The sequence below is a fragment of the Dama dama genome, chromosome 5, assembly GCF_033118175.1.
Source record: "Dama dama isolate Ldn47 chromosome 5, ASM3311817v1, whole genome shotgun sequence".
NCBI lineage: Eukaryota > Metazoa > Chordata > Mammalia > Artiodactyla > Cervidae > Dama > Dama dama.
This window is the reverse complement of record NC_083685.1, coordinates 41,825,619-41,845,881: the sequence shown is the minus strand read 5'-3', so window position 1 is coordinate 41,845,881 and position 20,263 is coordinate 41,825,619. Positions and strand designations below refer to the sequence as shown.

Here is a 20,263-nt window from a genome sequence, read left to right as displayed (position 1 = left end):
TTCACTTGGGTCATAACAACTTACCTTCAGTTTCACTGGGGATGGATGATGTCTCTTTTTTACTTCTATCCAAGGTTCTGAATCCAAGTTGGGCAAACTGGTAGATAAACCTCTAGACATTCCTTGAAGATTACTTGTTTCTGCGTTTTTCTTTGGGGTCAGTGGACTTCCAATTCTTGGAGAATTTGGGGCAGACTCTAAAATTTTAAGTTAGTTCTATAGTTAAAATAATGGTTTACTTACTTATAAAACACATTTTTTCTTTACTTGGGCTTGGGATTTATTTCTTCACAAAAACATGATAAATCAATCTCAATTATAACCTTTCAATGATGTTCAAAACCAAAGGGCTCTGTAAGATGTAGAATAAAGCCAATGAATAACAGCAGCAATGTTAAAAACCCCTACAGAGACACATTCATTCAAACCTGTCAAGAATATCAATGCCACTCATTTACTAATTATGACAACACATTTATTTCAGTCAATTCTCTGTGAAATCTTAGGTTCATTAACTGCAATGAAGTTAAAGAATCTTAAAAAAATGTTACTAAGCAAATAAAATGTCATTGGTTCTACTAGGATCTATACTAAGGCAGCCGATACTTTTCTCCTTTTCCTAATAAGGTTTACTTAAATGCAATAAACTGAATACTGTAAAAAGCATGATGTGTCACATCATTAATGTGTACTGCACTGGAAATAATATTTAGTTAGAACATTTTACAATTCTGCTGGAATTTAAAATGCCTTTCTCCACAATTTTAATGAAAGTAATTATATACTTTATAAAATACAAATCATAATTTCCTTCATAAAAATTGTTTTTCAAAAGTGAAATATGAAGTTATAATGCATTATGCACTTGCTTTGGAAAAAACGTGTTTCAGAAGCAAATTTATACTGTAAACCCACTCCAGTACTCTTGCCGGGAAAATCCCATGAACAGAGGAGCCTGGTAGGCTATAGTCCTTGGGGTCGCAAAGAGTTGGACACGACTGAGCGACTTAAATTTTTTTTTTTCTAAGCATTATTTACTCCTCAAAGCCAACTCCTTGAAAATATCACAAAGCAGAATATTACATAGAAAAGGTTGACTGTGGCTACTCCTGAAATGTGCTCAGGATATAACTATAAAATATGCAGCAGATTTCAAAGACTTGGCACAAAAATAACATTGGTCCATAATTTTTAATGTTCTAACATTTGGATATATTAATTTCATGTTTTACAGATTTTGATGCTATTAACATTATTAGGGTTACATGTGTGGCAAACTAAGTATTTCTATTGGACACTGCTGCTCTACAACTTAACGGTACAAATTAATTGATCCAAAAAATTAGTATGAGTAAAAAGATTTGGATTGTTAGTATTAACATTAAAAGTTGTACAAAATGGGAAAAACATTAACTTCAGAGAATTCTATTACTGGTGCCATGAATTGTTTCTATTCATGCAGTGAATTAAGTTTCAAAAGTAGATTAAGAACCAGCACTCTAGTAACTGGGAGAATTAACTAAATTAGTATGCAGAGTTCATGTATATATTAGAACAGTATCTGGCACAAGGCAGAGAAATCAGTATCTACTATTTTTAACACAGAAATTGAAGAAAACATGTAAAAACCTATTTTTATTTAATCATCTCTAAATGCTCTTTAAGCTTGAGTAATGTTTTTGCTATGAAGTTATATGTTTCACAATATTCACAACACATGTGCTTATAAGTTAAACGACATTAAAATTTGGTTAAGGAAACTTTAGGTCTTTAAGTCTTTCATAGTTTCTAAAGGGTGTTCACTACATAAGCTAAACACATGTTCTGTATGATTTTCTACATCTTTTACAAAAAAAAAAGACTTCAAACTATGTGTGTGCAAATTTTAATAATAATGTGTGTGTGCTAAGTCACTTCAGTTGTGTCTGACTCTGTGTGACCCTATGGACTGTAGCCTACCAGACTCCTCTGTCCATGGGATTCTCCAGGCAAAAATAATGGGACTGCCATGCCCTTACTTGGGAAGCCCATTTAATAGTAATAGTAAAACCCTAATCTTCTAAGATCAAATGAGTTTGAGTATGACTTGCACTCCCATTCACAGATTCAATTCCTGGTTGGGGAACTAAGATCTCAACAAGCCAAGGAATGTGGTCCAAAAAATTAATACCACTTAGTCATGGACAAAAATTAGACACATACTTTGAGACACTTAATAGGTTCTAATTTCTGAGAACCTAGAAAGATTTTGTTCCTAATTGAAAATTGACAACATGACTTTTCAGAGATAAATTACTATATATATTTCATGATATCTATTTCATGACATCTTTATCCACCTTGAATCATAGCTTTGGGTAACTATACAGATTGACTTGATTCAGACAATACGTATGTGCATGTAAATGAGTATAAAGAAACACAAAAATGTACAAACATTGATTTTATTCTTGTAATTTTATTAATAATGCATAAATGATTAACGGACAGGCATCACCAACTTGACTATCTTACCTACCCTGTTTCTATTTTACAACCGACCTAATGCCTGTTCATAAGGTTAAATATATCATCTTGGACCCCAAGTTTATACAATAAATTAATCTAACTTATACAATCAGACATCATATATTTTTTTAAAAAACCTAAAAAAAAGTCACTTGAAGTTCTCAAACTTTTAAAACACCTGCCCAAATTGCTTTCTAGGCAGAGAGGCACAGAGGGCTAACAATCAAAGAAATGCTCAATAAAAATACCTGTGAGACTGTCCATCAGTGCTTTATTGATGGCAGGTTTCTATAATGGTATATCAAAAATAGATTTTAAAGAGTAAAAAAAAATTCACTTGTTCATTTCTTAAGGTTTCTTATCCTTAATAGTCCACATTAATCTCATAGTCCATGTGAAATATTATGACAATAGGTGAGTTATACAAAGCACACTATACTGAAAACAGCAAAAGATCTAACAAACCGGGAAATTCCACTCAAGCCTATTTCTGCTTTATTGATCTGGACACAAGTACAGAAGTCTGGAAGGAAAAGACAGAATCTTGCAATATTTCCAGAATGATAATTAACTTTCCCACCGTGAATAAAAGTTGCACATGCAGCCCAGGCTAATTACAAACAAGTGGGCAGCTCCTATAAAAACAACAGCAGTTCTTGGGTCTGTCTTTCATCATCATCACAAAGGTGTTTATCTCCATTGTAGTGTTGGCCCAACCTCCTCCACAAGGAGTGGAAGTAGACAGTCTTGCAGAGAAGTCTGGTCGCTTTCATTTCTGCAGCACGATTTGTTCCAACATTTATAATGATATTTCAGTGAGTCACCTATTCCTCTGCATATTCCGATGAAATGACATCCAAGAGCATCAGTAGATCATCACCCTGACTGAAAAAAGTTTAAGCACACATATTTTTTTCCCAAGAGGGAATGTCTTAAAAATGATCCAGGAAAAAATTCTTAATTTTAAAGCAATTTCAGGAAATTCTAAATACCACCAACTCTTTAACATATAATTATAATAACTTCATAAGAGATCCCCAATTCTGCTTTAGAATATAGGTCATCTTATGATTTCAAGACAAAGTTGAAGCACATTGGAAAAAAATTAAAGGAAGGCTATCCCCACTCTTGAGTGTAAGACTTTCAAACTATTCCAATCTTACAAGGGGAAAACAGGCAGAATACATCTATAACCATTTAGTAAAATTAAGATAGGTAAAAAAACTCCAAACATGACAAAGTATACAAATAAGAATAAATAGAACAGAGCACTTCCCATAATTCCTAAATCCCTATTTAACTTATAGCTTTCTGTGGGAGACATTATGAATAAAATATAAAGCATCAAAACATTATCTTTAATTTTCTACTGAGTCTAAATAAACTTTTACAAAGATAGGTAAATTGGAGTAAAAACCCCAATGTTAATGTTGCTTGCTCTAGAAGAAAAGCTGTTACCTGTATGTGAACCAAAGGCTTGCCCTGGTACGAACTCTGGGCAATCAATCAGTTGAGAGAAGTCTGTTTGTGGCACACTCCGTGGAGGAGGGCCCGGAATCGGCCATTTTTCTGGTTCTATCTTTTTTCTCATTTTCTCATCCACGATTTCCACTTCTGTGCTATCTTTCAGTGCCTATAAATAGGTATTTTTAATTATTAAAGAAATTTTATTCAAAAAAGTTAATTGTACACCCTGTATTTCTAATTTAAGTCTGAAATCAGCATATAATATCATGTTTTTAAAAATATCCATGAACAACAACAACAAAAAAAAAATCCATGAACAGAGCAAATGTTAAAATCATTTGTCCCTGCAAAGTATGAAATATCCTGATTTAGCATGTAGCAGATTATTCTTATTGTGAAAATTTTTCAATTAAGGAGTATTTTCAACTAAGTTCAACTATAATTTTTATTGTCAATTTTTTCCTTTCCTATTAATATTTTCTTTTATTTTCCTTAATATCACCAAGTAAAATTTAGGCAATATATCTAATTACTGTAATAAATCTCACCATTATTGAATAATAAACACACACATGAAGAGATTCCTCATAACACCTTGTAAATTTAAGGTGGGATTCATAGATAAGAAATTGAGACTCAAAGAAATAAAGTAGGGTAACTTGATAAAGGTCATAGACTTAGTATGAGGTAATACCAGGTCAAACTATTATCTGTCCCCCATGACAACTCTTAGCCCCTAGGATATGCTGGCTCTCAAAAATAAACTTCAAAATAAACAAACATGATATGATTTAAGGGCAAAATAAAATGAGAACATAATTTCTTCCAAATAAAAATTAGAGTCTTACTGATTTGAATCTTAACTGAAATTCAAGGGTACTCACCTTCAGAGACAAGGAAAAACGACAAGTATAAAAACTCAACATCAAAGTGTTAACATAAAGATTTAAAACTCACTGTATTTTAGTTGGAGAACACATTATGTTTATTACTTTAAGTATCTTACATTTGTACACCTTAATATTAGCATCATGCTTACTTCTCAAGTTATATGGGACATTAATAAAGTAAGTATTAAAATTATTTAAAAACAAACTCTTGATGGGAATCAGGATAATCACTGAAAGAGAAGAGAGTCTGAAATATGGAATGAAGGAAATAAAGAAGAAGCTTTTTTTTATTATTTCTTTTTTCTTACTCATCCTTGCATTTTATCTTATTACTATTAATCTTTGGCTGTACCAGGCGGCTTGCAGGATGTGAGATCTTAGTTCCCGACCAGGGATCGAACTCAAGCCCCCTGCATTAGGAGCACAGAATCTTAACTGGACTGCCAGGGAAGTCCCAATGAGGCTTTTGAATTAGTGATACATGCATGGGTTTTTTGTTTTTTTTGTTTGTTTTTTCAAATGTATTTTCCTAGTTTTGTCCACTGAACCATCTGGAGGCAATGACACCCTGGTAGCAAAGCAGTGGACCCAGCATCCAGATCTTGCAACATGGATGAATTTTAAAAACTATAAATGAAAAAAAATAAAAACTATAAATGATGTAGAAGGAAATGACAACCTACTCCAGTACTCTTGCCTGGGAAATCCCATGGACAGAGGAGCCTAGTCAGGCTACAGTCCATGGGGGTCACATAAAGAATTGCATATGACTTAGCAACTAAACAACTTTACCCCAGATCCTGTTGATGCCTGAGGTTCTCAGTTCACTCAGTCATGTCCGACTCTGAGACCCCATGGACTGCAGCACACCAGGTTTCCCTGTCCATCACCAACTCCCAGACCTTACTCAAACTCATGTCCATTGAGTCAGTGATGCCATCCAACCAACTCATCCTCTGTCTTCCCCTTCTCCTCTCACCTTCAATCTTTCCCAGCATCACGGTCTTTTCAAATGAGTCAGTTCTTTGCATCAGGTGGCCAAAGTATTGGAGTTTCAGCTTCGGCATCAGTCCTTCCAATGAATATTACGGACTGATTTCCTTTAGGATGGACTGGTTGGATCTCCTTGCAGTCCAAGAGACTCTCAAGAGTCTTCTCTAACACCACAGTTCAAAAGCATCAATTCTTTGGCATTCAGCTTTCTTTATAGTCCAACTCTCACATCCATACATGACTACTGGAAAAACCATAGCTTTGACTAGACAGACCTTTGTTGGCAAAGCAATGTCTCTGCTTTTTAAGATGCTGTCTAGGTTTGTCATAACTTTTCTTCCAAGGACCAAGCGTCTTTTAATTTCATGGCTACAGTCACCATCTGCAGTGATTTTGGAGCCCCCCAAAATAGTCTGTCACTGTTTCCAATGTTTCCTCATCTATTTGCCATGAAAAGATGGGACCAGATGCCATGATCTTAGTTCTGAGGTCTGGTGCTGCCTTTTTCCATCCACCAGAGGGCAGTGTTCTACTCTGCCTGATACTCAGCCTCCCCTTTGAGGTGTTCCCTTTCAAATCCTAGTATTTCACCTCCTGAAGTGATCCCCAGTGTCTCAGTTTGATTTGACTTTTAAAAATACATCTTATGTTGGAACCTCACAGAGATATACATCCAAATGCAACTCTGTATGTACATATATAACAAAAGTTTCATAAAATACCCCTTGTCTTCACAGAGAACAGACTTGTGGTTGCCAATGGGGACAGGGTTGGAGGAGGGATGAAGTAGGAGTTTGGGATCAGCAGATACAAACTATTATATAGAGATATATGGATAAACAATAGGTCCTATTGTATAACACAAGGAACTATGCTCAATATCCTGTCATAAACCATAATGGAAAAGAACATGAAAAAGATATATACATAGGTATAGCTGAATCACTTTGCTGTACAGCAGAAATACACTGTAATCAACTATACTTGAACAAAATTAAATTAAAAAAAACACTACAAATGAAAGAGCGAGGAGACAGAAAAATTCCATCTATACAAACATAAATAACAGACAAATCTACAGTAACAGAAATCACAAAAGTGGTTTGATTAGGCAGGGCAAAGGACAAGAGGACAGGGAACTGATTGGAAAAGGCCACTGTGGAGGTTTTTAGAGTAATGAACTATTGATATATGTTGTTTGGGGCAGGCTTATTCAATTTTCAAAAATCAAACTGAACCCCTAAGATCCCTGGCAGTTTACAGCATGTTACTTATTATACCTGAACTTAAAAAAGAAAGAGAAACAACTCCTTAACACTTCCCTATGGGTTTAGTTCTTCAAAATACTTTGAAAAAAAGACTACCAATGGTGTTCACTGGGATGTGAAGACAAACACTCTGAATGGCAATAGTTTCAATTGGCTCAATACTTTGGCCTCCTGCATTGCAGGCAGATTCTTTATCAGCTAAGCCACAAGGGAAGCCCAAGAATACTGGAGTGGGTAGCCTATCCCTTCTCCAGCAGATCTTCCTAACCCAGGAATTGAACCAGGGTCTCCTGCATTGCAGGCAGATTCTTTACCCAACTGAGCTATCAGGGAAGTCAATCTTCCTTAAACGTAGTACTTAACATGAGTACATGCATAGGGGAAAAGAAGTCATCCTTAATCTTATAATTTCTTATATACAGTGTTTAAGCTATGTCACAATTTAAAGAAAAAATTCCAAGAAAAAATTAAAAGTTCTTTATATGGAATGATATTCCAATATATGCTGTTTTTATTAAAGGAACAAAACACTATTATGTAGTAAAAGATGCACGATCTCAGGAAAAATACATAAAAAGGAGTAACACTACTTGCCACACCAAGGAAGGTTTAAGTAGTTCACTGTTCGTGAACGATGAGAAGGAAATTTTTCACTATATACCCCTTGAATCTTGAATCACGGGGATTCTCCACTGGAGGAAAAAAAATTCAAGAAAATAAAGAAAACAAAAAGGAGAAAAACTGTGATTCAGGCCTTAAAAGATTTATAGCATACAGAAATTAAGGAAAAGACCTAGACAAAACGAGACATATTTTTACTAAAACCAAATCTTGTTATCTTGAGCTCTGAAACAATGAGTCAGTTACTTCTGAGTCTCTGAGGTTTTTTCTGTACTTGGTCCTTTTTTCTGTACTTGGTCCTATTATTATGAGCAACCAGCAATGCTGAAACATATAGATGTTATATCCCTAGGTCCAGGTCTTATGACTGGTACTAAGAGGAAGACTAGCCTGTGCAAAGACACAGAAGTAAGAAAAAGCAGCACACGTTTTCTGGAACCACAGGTCAGCCAATTTGGGCAACAAGGTTTGAGATGAGAGTATCAAGCACAGTTCTAAACACTTTATGATTTTTATATTAATTACTCTTCTAAGTCCACATACTCTATGATAGCTTAAGCACTTATTTGTTGTATTTTAACAATGAGAAAACTTTAGCATGCAAAAAGTTAAATAACTTGAATACAACTGACTAGATGCAGAGCCAGAATCAACTAAACCTAACAAAAGAGGAAGACACAGATAGCTCAGTTTTGGAGCAACTGTCAAGCATGCAATAAGCTGGATCAATCACATGATCCAGCAACTCCACTCACTTCTAGGTATATATCCAAAGAAAATGAAAAATATTCAAAGAGATACATGCATTCCCACATGTATTGCAGCATTATTCACAGTAGCCATCATATGGAGACAACGTAAATGACCTCTAAAAAATGAATGGATAAAAAACATGTGATATATATACACAACAGAATACTACTCAATCATGAGAAAGGAGAATATCCTGCTGTTTCTGACAACATGGATTAATTTTGAACACATTATGGTAAGTGAGATAAAAAAGGCAGAGAAAGACAAACACAAGTTTTGTATGATATCACTTATATGTGGAATCTAAACAAGTGAAACTTGTTTAAAAAAAAAAAAAAACAATAAAATGCTTACCAGGAGATGGAGGAGGGAATGAGATTGATGTTGTTTACTACTACTCACTTATAAGCAGCAGTAAATAAGAGAGAGATATAATGCACACAGAACAATGACTATAGACAATATTATAACTATTAAGTGACAATGCTAAAAAGCAATCAAAATACAATATATATATATTTGTAAATAAGTAAAAAAAAAAGAAAAAGAATTCAGTATGGTGAAAATGAATGGGAAAGGAGGAAACAGATTCAGTAAGTGTGGCTATGTAGACATTCTTAACCAAGGTTCAGTTCAGTTCAGTTCAGTCACTCAGTCGTGTCTGACTCATTGCGACCCCATCAATTGCAGTACGCCAGGCTTCCCTGTCCATCACCAACTCCCGGAGTTTACTCAAACTCATGTCCATTGAGTCAGTGATGCCATCCAGCCATCTCATCCTCTGTCATCCCCTTCTCCTCCTGCGCCCAATCCCTCCTAGCATCAGGGTCTTTTCCAATGAGTCAACTCTTCACATCAGGTGGCCAAAGTATTGGAGTTTCAGCTTCAGCATCAGTCCTTCCAATGAACACCCAGGAATGATCTCCTTTAGGATGGACTGGCTGGATCTCCTTGCAGTCCAAGGGACTCTCAAGAGTCTTCTCCAACACCACAGTTCAAAAGCATCAATTCTTCAGTGCTTGGCTTTCTTCACAGTCCAACTCTCACACCCATACACGACGACTGGAAAAACCATAGCCTTGACTAGACAAACCTTTGTTGGCAAAGTAATGTCTCTGCTTTTTAATTTGCTATCTAGGTTGGTCATAACTTTCCTTCCAAGGAGTGAGCATCTTTTAATTTCATGGCTGCAGTCACCATCTGCAGTGATTTTGGAGCCCCCAAAAATAAAGTCTGACACTGCTTCCACTGTTTCCCCATCTATTTCCCATGAAGTGATGGGACCAGATGCCACGATCTTACTTTTCTGAATGTTGAGCTTTAAGCCAAGTTTTTCACTCTCTTTCACTTTCATCAAGGTAGATATGGGAAATAACTAAAGTATATTTTGCTTCCTTTGATAGCGTTTTCAAGAAAGTTGTAACACTTGAGCATATTCAAATACATATTGGAAAAAGCTGATTAAAAGGAGTAATAAATAGAAGGATATAAAAGTAACAGCAAATTTTTATTTAGAGCTTAAGATGTATGCCAGACATTTCATACCCTTAACAACCCCATGAAGTATGTACTGTAACAATTTACACTTTACAGAAGTCTCAAAACACTACCTGAAGTGCTTGAAGTCCAGAGCTATGAGGATATGTATGCAGGTCCTCAAGTCCATGCTCTAAATCAGTATGTTTACACTGCAAAGCCTAATGAAGCCCTACCTTCCTAAAGGACAAAAAAAGACATCTTTCCTACTGTAATGTGGCAGGTACATAATGAATGTTAAGTGAATACAGATCTATGCTGTTCTAAATCACTATGCTTATGTGTTTCTGTTTCAAAAGTTTTATTTCTTACTGTAAATCAGCCATTATGTATTAATAATGCTAACCATAATAGTAATGCAAAAATTCTTTTTAAAATATCCCTTCCCTACTGCTGTTTTATAATAGAAGTAGACAATCAGTGATATAAAAATTAAGGACTTAATGGGAATATCAACAGACCAAAAAAAGGATGCAGTGAATTACAACCAGATTCTTACAGAGGTACGGAGACCAGAACAAATTGATAACACTGAAAATGACAGCGGAGCTAGAGCTTGCTTAGAGATCTGAGCATGCTCAGTCGCGTCTGACTCTTTGCGACCTCACAGACTGTAGCCCTGCCAGGCTCCTCTGTCCATGGAATTTTCCAGGCAAGAAGTGGGGTGGGTTGCCATTTCCTTCTCCAGGGGAATCCTCCCGACTCAGGGATCAAACCCGTGTCTCATGTGACTCCTGCACAGCACTATATATATATAGTGCATTGCACAATATAGATCTTTGCTATAGCTTAGGCAATGTTAGTGGTTAATAAGCTTATTCTACTATGAACATAATCATAATACTTTCCTCCAAGAATAAACTGTGCAAGAAAAAAAAACCTAAGTTTTCTTAAAGTATACAAAAACTTTACTGAAACAGCTTCTATAAAAAATAGCATCTATAAATAAATAAATACAATAATGTCATTGTTTGAAGTAAGTTCAAAACAAAGAATCATTAATCACATAAAAATAACAAAGTTATTTATTTTTAAAGTTCTTTTAAGAATAGTTTATAGTGTTTTGAAAACCTGAACTTTCCCAAAGCTGGTTTTTAAAACCTGGACCACATGTGTTCAAAGCAGCCTTAAGAAAATTAAAAGATGTGCCAAAGACAGGAAAAAAGTATCTCTAAAATATGCTTAAAGGACTTACACCCAGAATAATAAAATCTAACAACTCAATTATTTAGAAAATAAACATTCTCAATAAAAATGGGCAACAATTTGAGTAGATATTTCAACAAGGTACACCAATGGCAAATACTGATACTGATGCTGAAGCTTCAATATTTTGGCCACCTCATGTGAAAAGCTGACTCACTGGAAAAGACCTTGATGCTGGGAAACACAGGCCAAGAGGAGAAAGGGGCAACAGACGTTGGATGGCATCGCTGACTCAACTGACATAAGTTTGAGCAAACTCCAGGAGATAGTGAAGGAAAGGGAAGCCTGGTGTGCTGCAGTTCATGGGGTCGCAAAGAGTCAGACATGATTTAGTGACCGAACAATGAACAACAACAGTGGCAAATAAACACATAAAAAGATGCCCCACATCATTAGTCACTAGGGAAATGCAAAGTAAAACCATAATAACAAACTTATCCATTATTCAAAAAGCTGAGAATACCATGTGCTGATGAGGCCAAGGAGCAAATGGAATTCTCATACAAAATGGTGGCATGAAAAATGGTTAAATCCATTTTGGACAATTGGTTGGCAACTTCCTATAGTTAAACATACACTTATCACACATTCCAGCAATCACAATCCTCAATATTTAGATCTATGCTTTATTCATAATCTCCTAAAACCAGAAACAATCTACATGTCTATCAACAAGTGAACTGTAGTGCATCCTTACTATGAAACACCAGTCAACAATAAGAACTATTGATACATGAAACAACAAGAATGAATCTCAAAAGCACTATGCTAAGTCAAAGAAATCAGAAACAAAAAGCTACAAACTAATGATGTATAATTTATTTACATGATAGTCTAGAAAAGGCAAAACTATAGAGGGACAAAAAAAAAATCAGATCAGTGGTTCCCAAGGGGTTATGTATGAGGAAAGAGATTGGCTACATAGGTGGCACAAGTGTGTAAGAATGCCAAAATTCAGAAAACTATATAGCAAAAAGGGTGAATATTATGTATATATGTAGGGAAGGGAAAACCAAAAATGCTGACACCATTTCTACAACAAAACAGACAAGAGATTTAATAAAAGCTTTAAGAACACAACTGGAATAACTATTTTAAATTAGCCCTCGGTATACAAGAAAATTTCTCAAAATTTTAATGATGAGAATACAAGCTCTTTTACAGCAACCTAAATACTAAAGGACCAAGAACAACCAAGAATGTTTAAGTTTGTTTTGGGGTTCAACCCATCCAAGAAGGATCAAGTTAAAAACAGGTGGAAACATTAGTAATCCTTTGAGGGGTTTCCAAGTTTAGACATTTATTTGGATTTTATAAAATGACAAAAAAAGCCTTGAAATACAGTCTCAAAAGTCTTAGGTTACTGTGCTGTGCTTAGTCACTCAGTTGTGTCCGACTCTGAAACCCTAAAAGGCTATAGTTCCTCTGTCCATGGGGATTCTCCAAGCAAGAATACTGGAGTGGGTTACCATGCCCTCCTCCAGGGGATCCCAATCCAGGGATCGAACCCAGGTCTCCCGCATTCCAGGTGGATTCTTTACCATCTGAGCCACCAGAGAAGCCCAAGAATATTGGAGTGGGTAGCCTACCCCTTCTCCAGGGGATCTTCCAAATCGAGGAACTGAACCAGGGTCTCCTGCATTGCAGGCCAATTCTTTCAGCTCTGCTACCAGGGAAGAATGTTTTTGCTTTTTTCTTAAAATTATAATAGACTTGTTTTAGAGCAGTTTTAGGTTCACAGCATAACTGAAAGTACAGATTGTTCCGTATATGAATAATTACCTCCAAAATGAGATTAAGGTTTGTAGTGAGAGCCTGAACACGGTGGAAACCAGCAATCAGGGAAATAGGCAAGAAACCTTGCTCATCCATCTTTCTCCTAAGAAAGAAATCCCGTTCCAAATTTTCTATACTGAAGTAATACTCACTGAAAAGAAAAAGAAGTAAATATAAATTTCATCAATTTATTCAACTGGAAATTAAAATGTCTATTGCTTAAGATATCAACTGCCATAAAACTATTTCGATTTATTGTAACATTACACACATTTACTGTAGCATAGGATAAATATAAACAACTGTAAAACCCTACTGATAGTAAATTCTCTTACACAAGTACAAAGAAATTTAGAATACTATCTTCCCAAAAACTAACTTCTACTTAGATCAACTTTACCTAAGCATAAACAATTAAAGAGTGTTATTCTTTAAAACAGTTCAATAATTAACTTTCTAATGAGTTAATTAAGTGAAAATTTCATTTCAAAGCCACATTAACCATATGTAAAATAGACAGCCAATGGGAATTTGCTGTATGGCTCAGGAAATTCAAACTGGGGCTCTATACCAATCCAGAGGGGTGGGATGCAGCAGGAGACAGGTTCAAAAGGGAGGGGATATATGTATACCTATGACTGATTCATGTTGAGGTTTGACAGAAAACACAATTCTGTAAAGCAATTATCCTTCAATAAAAAAGAGAAATTATATAAAAAAAGACAAAGTCACATTAACTTGCTTCATTTAAACACTAACAAAGTTAAACATGTCAACAGACTGCCTTCCAACTTTTTCCCATCACTGAAAATAATGGTATATTAGAAGCAGTTTTTATCAAGTTTACAGAGCAGATTAGTTTGCTGTGTTTTCTAAGCTGGTACAGTAATGACATTGTTTAATATGTACAAACTCTAGCATACAGCACAATGTTTAGTAAAAGCTGAGTGAATACATGGACACAGATGCACACACTCAATTTTATATTTGAATGATTCAAGACCCTCAACCTCCCCTTTGAGAGGCAAAACTATAAAAGACATTAAAAGTGAACAGAATATAGCTAAATAAAGAACATCTATAACACCATGAGGTATACACATAGGTGAAAAACTATAGAAGCAAACTTTCACACCTTAATTGTCTCTCTAGGAAAGCAGAGAGGGAGGTGTAAATGAACAAGCTATGGGATCAACAAGTTCCAACATATAAAGATAACATGAAGAATACATATAATGATGGCATTTCAGAAACACGTGTTTAAATTACAGCTTGCATATTTTTAAAAAAATGACAAGATTCTAGAGAAACAGAATAAGAGGATAAAAGAGGGGAAATATAGAAAAGAATAATACAAAAGAAATACATGACATCAAATGATATGGCTTACAGTTTAACAATCCTACACTATATCCAAATCACAAAGCAAGTTTTCAAAGGGTGGCAACTGGGTGACTAAAGATACCCTTGAAGTATTTAGGTCAAATTCTTAATTTTGAAGAAATAATTACCTATAAATGAAAGCTGGCTTTGAGCTACCTTTCACTGGGTGGGAAAAAAAAAATCTCATTTTAGAAATGCAAATACCCAAGTTGTTTTTTTACTCTGATATTTTCCAACTATCAAAGTACAAAGCTCCCTTAGGTCAGTGAAATACAACTAACATCTCAGTAACACTAGGTAAATCATTTACTCTCTTAAACACTGAAGAAAATTAAGAAAAAAAATCTAAGTCTTGAAGAAATGAACATTCTGATTTTTACTACACCTCAAAAGCCTTTTTCACAGTGCCTGGCATGTGGTGGGCACATAATACATATGTTTAAATTTGAAAATTTTCAGACATTAAGACATCTGATTTAACCATAAGTTAAAAATGTTCTTAGATTTAAAACTTCTCTGAACCATTAATTTTTTTTAATCTAGTACTCTGAAAAACACAGTACCTAAATAAACTCATAAATCACCATTACTTATAGTATACACTTTTTAAAACTTTTAATGGGCTGCAAACATACTTATATCTGAATGCCAAGAGGCTATCCACATAGTTAATACACATTTTCAGTTAATATTATTTTAAGGACTCAAACATCTATGATACAGTTAAGCCTCTTCAAAAATATTTAGCATAATATTCCACAAGTACAAGAAGCTTTTCAGGAACTTCTCAAAGAGAAAAATCTAAACACTAATGAATGAATAAGTCTGTATATGTATGCGAAACCTTAAAGACACAAAGTCAAAAGCATGACTTCTCAAATCTAGATGTGCACTAATCAGAGAATGATAACAGTAAACAGCCATTCTAAACTTGGTGCTCTAGTACCTGCCAAAAACTCTGCTGCTAAACAATGACAAGAAAAGAAGCCATGCCTGGTGCTGTGTCTGACATTTTGTTCACTGTCCTAGGGGACATGACCATGTCCTACCTTGAAGTTCTGGATTCTACACTGCATGATCAGAAATTTGTCAACACTGAAGTAGCTGTTCTCCTCCCTCACCTGTATGAGCACATTAGAAGGCCAGTTATCCTGACATGGAGTTGCCTGTCCACTGTCAGGTCTCAGAAGGGACCTGGTAGCAAGAGTTACCAAAACAAACACATGAAGAAACAAAAAGGAATAATAATTTGAAGTTGATAGCCACATGCCAGGCACTTTCTGCCCATAAAAAGGCCCTTTTCTTCAGTGTTTTCATCAACTGTAACAAAAGAAGCAAGAAAAAAATAAACAAGTTGCTTCATATTGTAAGCCAATCAAATCCATCATGATGGCATCCAAGGAAGATGGCTTGCTGATGCTGATGAAAAAATTATTTTCTAGTAATGAGCCAAGGTTCATTTTCTTTTTTAAAATAAAGGTAGATATTTTAAAACTGCTATATCCTTTCAAAAATAGCCTTTCCCTTCACTTTATAAGAATAAAAAAAAAGGTTAAAATTTTAACAAATTAGATACACATATGCAAATCACTATATAAACATGTAAAACATCCTACACAATACTAATACACAGAGGGTTATTATTTTTTTCTTGCTTAAACATAATAGAACAAACAATATTCTCCTAACATCAACTTCAATATTCAGAAAGCAACTATTATAAAAAGTCTAAACTAAAAAAGATTATTAGGTAGTCTCCTTTTAATGTGTCACAGAGAACTTAAAAGTTAAAAAACAATCAGAATTCTGAAACCAATTGTGAAGAAAGTCAGAAGACAGCAACCATTTTTTGCCATTTATGTTCATCTGCAAATTTTAATATAAACATTTATTTGCAAATTAGCTAAATTTCACTTGCTCAATTTTAAATATATACACTCGTTTCCTCAGTGGCTGAGCCTCAGTGGCTTAGAGAGTTAAGAATCTGTCTGCAATGCAGGAGACCCAGGTTCCATCCCTGGGTTAGAAAGATCCCCTAGAGAAGGTAACAGCAACCCACTCTAATATTCTTGCCTGGAGAAGCCCATGGACGGAGGAGCCTGGTGGGCAATAGAGTCAGACACGACTGAGCAACTAATACTTCACTTTTTAAATTCTTATATTTAATCATTCACATTATGCTTTTTTCACTAATATCCTTGTAAGCAGAGAAATACCGCAGTAGAGAAAGGAGTCATATAAACAACAACATGAACCAATATAAATTTTTTAAAATACTTTATATACTTTACTAACATTTCCTAGAAATAAAATATAAAATACTATTAAAATCCTCTAATTTTACTAATAAACAGCTTAGAAAAATGTGTTATATTCATTATCAATGATGTTAAACTTTGACATTATAACAGATTTTCCTACCGCATCTGTTCAATCTCTGATGACTTACATTTGGCGCTTAATATACTCTTTAAGCAATGCTTCTTCCACAGGATACACCTGTACGCCTGTACCATCATCATAGTAATACATCATACTGGTATTAAGTTCTGTTTGAAATGGTTGATCAGTCCTTTCACCATGTTCTCGATAACCATATGAATAATCAAAGTTCACTTGAAGTAGTAAAGAAAGAAAAATGACCACAGATTGAAAAAAAAAAAAAACAAAGAACAGTTACTATAAAGAAAAATTCAAAGTGAAGTTTCTCAAGGGCTAACAAATACAAAACCATCTTTATTATCAGACAAAAACTCAGTTGAAACACTGTATGGTATAGTGGGAAAAACAGAGGATTTGTATATTTTTCATCATTCATCTAATTTAACAAAACAAAAATCATGTCTTACATCGAGGATTTCCTCTGCCCCGGCCTCTTCCTCGTCCTCGGCCTCTTCCTCGGCCTCTAAAGGAGCCTCGGATATTACCACCCTCACTTCTCACACTGGAAACTTCATCTTGATCATCTCTCTTTTCTCTTTCACGCCTCCAACCTTTTTTAAAATAAGAACATTTTTATACATTCCAGTTTGCAACTACGATTAACATCTTATCTTATAAAAATGTGGTAACCACCCCTCCCGACTTTGTAACCAGTTATTAGTAACTGGTCATTCTTCAGAAAGATAGAAACTGAAGAGATTACATAGGAGTGTGTCAAACTCTCTGGCATAAAAGACATTTTATGTTGTTGTTGTTCAGTCGCTAAGTCATGTCTGACTCTTTCCAACCCTACGAACTGTAGCACATCAGGTTTCCATCACTATCTCCGGGAGTTTCCTCAAACTCATGTCCACTGAGTCAGTGACGCCATCCAACCATCTCATCCTCTGATATAATAATTATAATAATATCTTATTAGAAGATATTCTAATAAGTAAAATAACATACTACAAAGATAATGAGATCCTTTGCTAAAACTGTACTGTTAAAAATTCAGGAAGTTCCAAGGTAACTGAGTTTTATACTATACAAAACTCCAAAAGAAAAAAAAAAAAACTTATTTTCATCCTAACAATTTATTTTCAGAAATAGGAATTTTTGAAGGAAACAATATTTCTATTTAAGTGAAAGATTTTTTCCTTTTTTAAGAAAAAAGGAAATGAAAACAGAAAAACTGAGAGAAGATATCAGAAGCTTGTGCTTCTGATTGTACACAAATTATTGTACACAAATTATATCCTTCATACATATAGAACTCAGACAAATATCTTATGCACATGCACATTCCCACACATACAGTGACCTAGATGGAAAAAAATCATTAAAAGATTGGAAAGGCAAACAAGGAAATGCAAAGAGACAATAAAAAAACGATGCTCAGTGTCACTGGCCTTCAGAAATGCAAGTTAAGACAATCAAAGAGTATTTTCTAATCTGTACCAGGGTGAAAAATATTTTAAGGTCCTATAATATCAAACATTGACCAAGATAGAGAAGATAGAACTTTTTTATAATGCCAGAGTAAAAACAAATACATTTCAATTTTGAAAAACAACTGAAATAATGAAATAAATGTAAAGGTTTGTATACCCTAGACACCAGGGTTTCTCACCCATGGCATTATTGACATTTTTGAATCAGATAACTTTTTAGTGTGGGGGCTGTCCGAGTACTGTAGGATGTTTTCGTGTTATCCTTATTTTCTACTCACTAAATACCAGTAGCAAGATTTATAATGTTATATAAGTCATATTTTGTGGACAATTGAGTAAATTTTAACTAGACTCAAGATGATACAAGGAAATTAGTGTTGATTTTCTTGGATGCTGCAGTTTCTTGGGACATCAGTGCTCAAGTGTCATAATATCTGGGAGTTACTTTCAGATGATTCAGCAGATGGATGAATTAAAGATAACCAAATTACTAAATCTAGATGGTGATTAGACAGGTATTCACTGTACAATGCTTTCATGGGACAACATGCCTAAAAAATTATCAGACTCAGTAGAAGGGGCTTCCCTGGCGGGTCAGTAAAAAATGCACTGGCCAATGCAGAGGACACAGGTTTGATCCCCCATTTGGTATAAGTCTCCGCATGCCGTGGAGCAACTAAACCTGTGCACCACCAGTACTGTGCCTGTAGGGCCCATGATCCACATCAAGAGAAGTCACCGCACTGAGAAGCCCATGCACCACAACTACAGAGAACCAGCCCCCACCACGGCTGAAGTAAACTCACACAATCAAGATTCAGCACAGTCGAAACTAAATATTTTTAAAATAAAGAACAAAATAAAAAGATTTCAGTAGAAAACTATTAAAGCAAATGCTCAGGGAATTCCCTGGTGGTCCAGTGGTTAGGACTCTGCACTTTCACTGCCAAGGGCACAGGTTCAATCTCTGGTCAGTGAACTAAGACTACGTTGTGTGGTGCACCAAATATATTTATATGTGTGTGTGTGTGTGTGTGTGTGTTGTATCTGTTTAAGTGTATATACATGTGTGTGTGTGTATACATACACACATTTACCATACCACCTAGCAATGCCCTCCTAGATGTTTACCAGGGAAACAAAGACTTATGCCCACAGAAAAGCTTGTATACAAATGTTGATGGCAGCATTAGTCATAACAGCCAAAAACTAGAAACATGCCAAATATCTATGAACAGATGAATGGATAAATGAGTATATCCATTCAACAGAAAACTGTTATGCAATAAAGAGGTAGAAATTACTGATATATGGAACAATACTGATGAATATGAAAATCATTATGCTGAACAAAAAAAAAATACAAGAGGATATAATTTACATTGTATAGTTAAATTTATTCTGAAAAGGTAAATAAAATCTGATAGAAGGTAGACTCATGGTTAGGGACTTGACAATAATTTCAGTGTAGTTTCTTTGATTATTAGCTCAGTAAAGTTGACTTTTTAAAGGATCCAGAAACATACATAAGAGGCTCCCAAGAGCCAACTCTGGGACAATTTGAGCATTAAAATTAAACAATCGTGGTAATGATTTCAACAGCTGAAAATATGAGAAGACTTTAGTCCACACCAATAATAACAGGGAGTTGTTCCTTATAGTGGAATGCCAATAAGGAATGTTGTAACAGCTAAATCAGCATTTACAGCCATCATGGTTAATACCTCAGTCACGTAAGAATAAAAATCATCAGTGGAAACTAAAGCTCATATGAAAACTCTGATGAAAAAATAGGTATTCTCACATTCTCAAAGTCTCTGACCACAAATTACATACTAATCACCAAGGGAAAAAAAGAGTATCTTTATCATAAAGAAATCTGGAGTACCTCATCTTAACCAAGTGCTCAAAGTTAGTATCACCAATAATAAGATACACCAATATTATATGTATTTTCAAGCTACACACTTGAAAGGAAACCATTTAA

The 20,263-nt window shown here is 34.9% G+C and overlaps 1 protein-coding gene across 7 annotated transcripts in view; it reads right to left on the bottom strand.

Annotated features, from left to right (window-relative positions):
• LARP1B (La ribonucleoprotein 1B) overlaps nucleotides 1–20,263 on the bottom strand; it is a 139,645-nt gene that overhangs the window by 104,979 nt on the left and 14,403 nt on the right. For 6 of the 7 annotated variants that reach the window (XM_061142328.1, XM_061142330.1, XM_061142331.1 and 3 more), the window contains exons 6-10: nucleotides 17,251–17,394; nucleotides 16,851–17,016; nucleotides 13,025–13,169; nucleotides 3,967–4,141; nucleotides 25–197 (exon numbers count right to left, since the gene is read on the bottom strand). In XM_061142328.1, the coding sequence (XP_060998311.1) occupies nucleotides 25–197; nucleotides 3,967–4,141; nucleotides 13,025–13,169; nucleotides 16,851–17,016; nucleotides 17,251–17,394 (803 nt within the window). Of the gene's footprint in view, nucleotides 1–24; nucleotides 198–2,336; nucleotides 3,394–3,966; nucleotides 4,142–13,024; nucleotides 13,170–16,850; nucleotides 17,017–17,250; nucleotides 17,395–20,263 lie in introns of those variants that run through there. The other variant, XM_061142335.1, reaches the window with a different exon arrangement.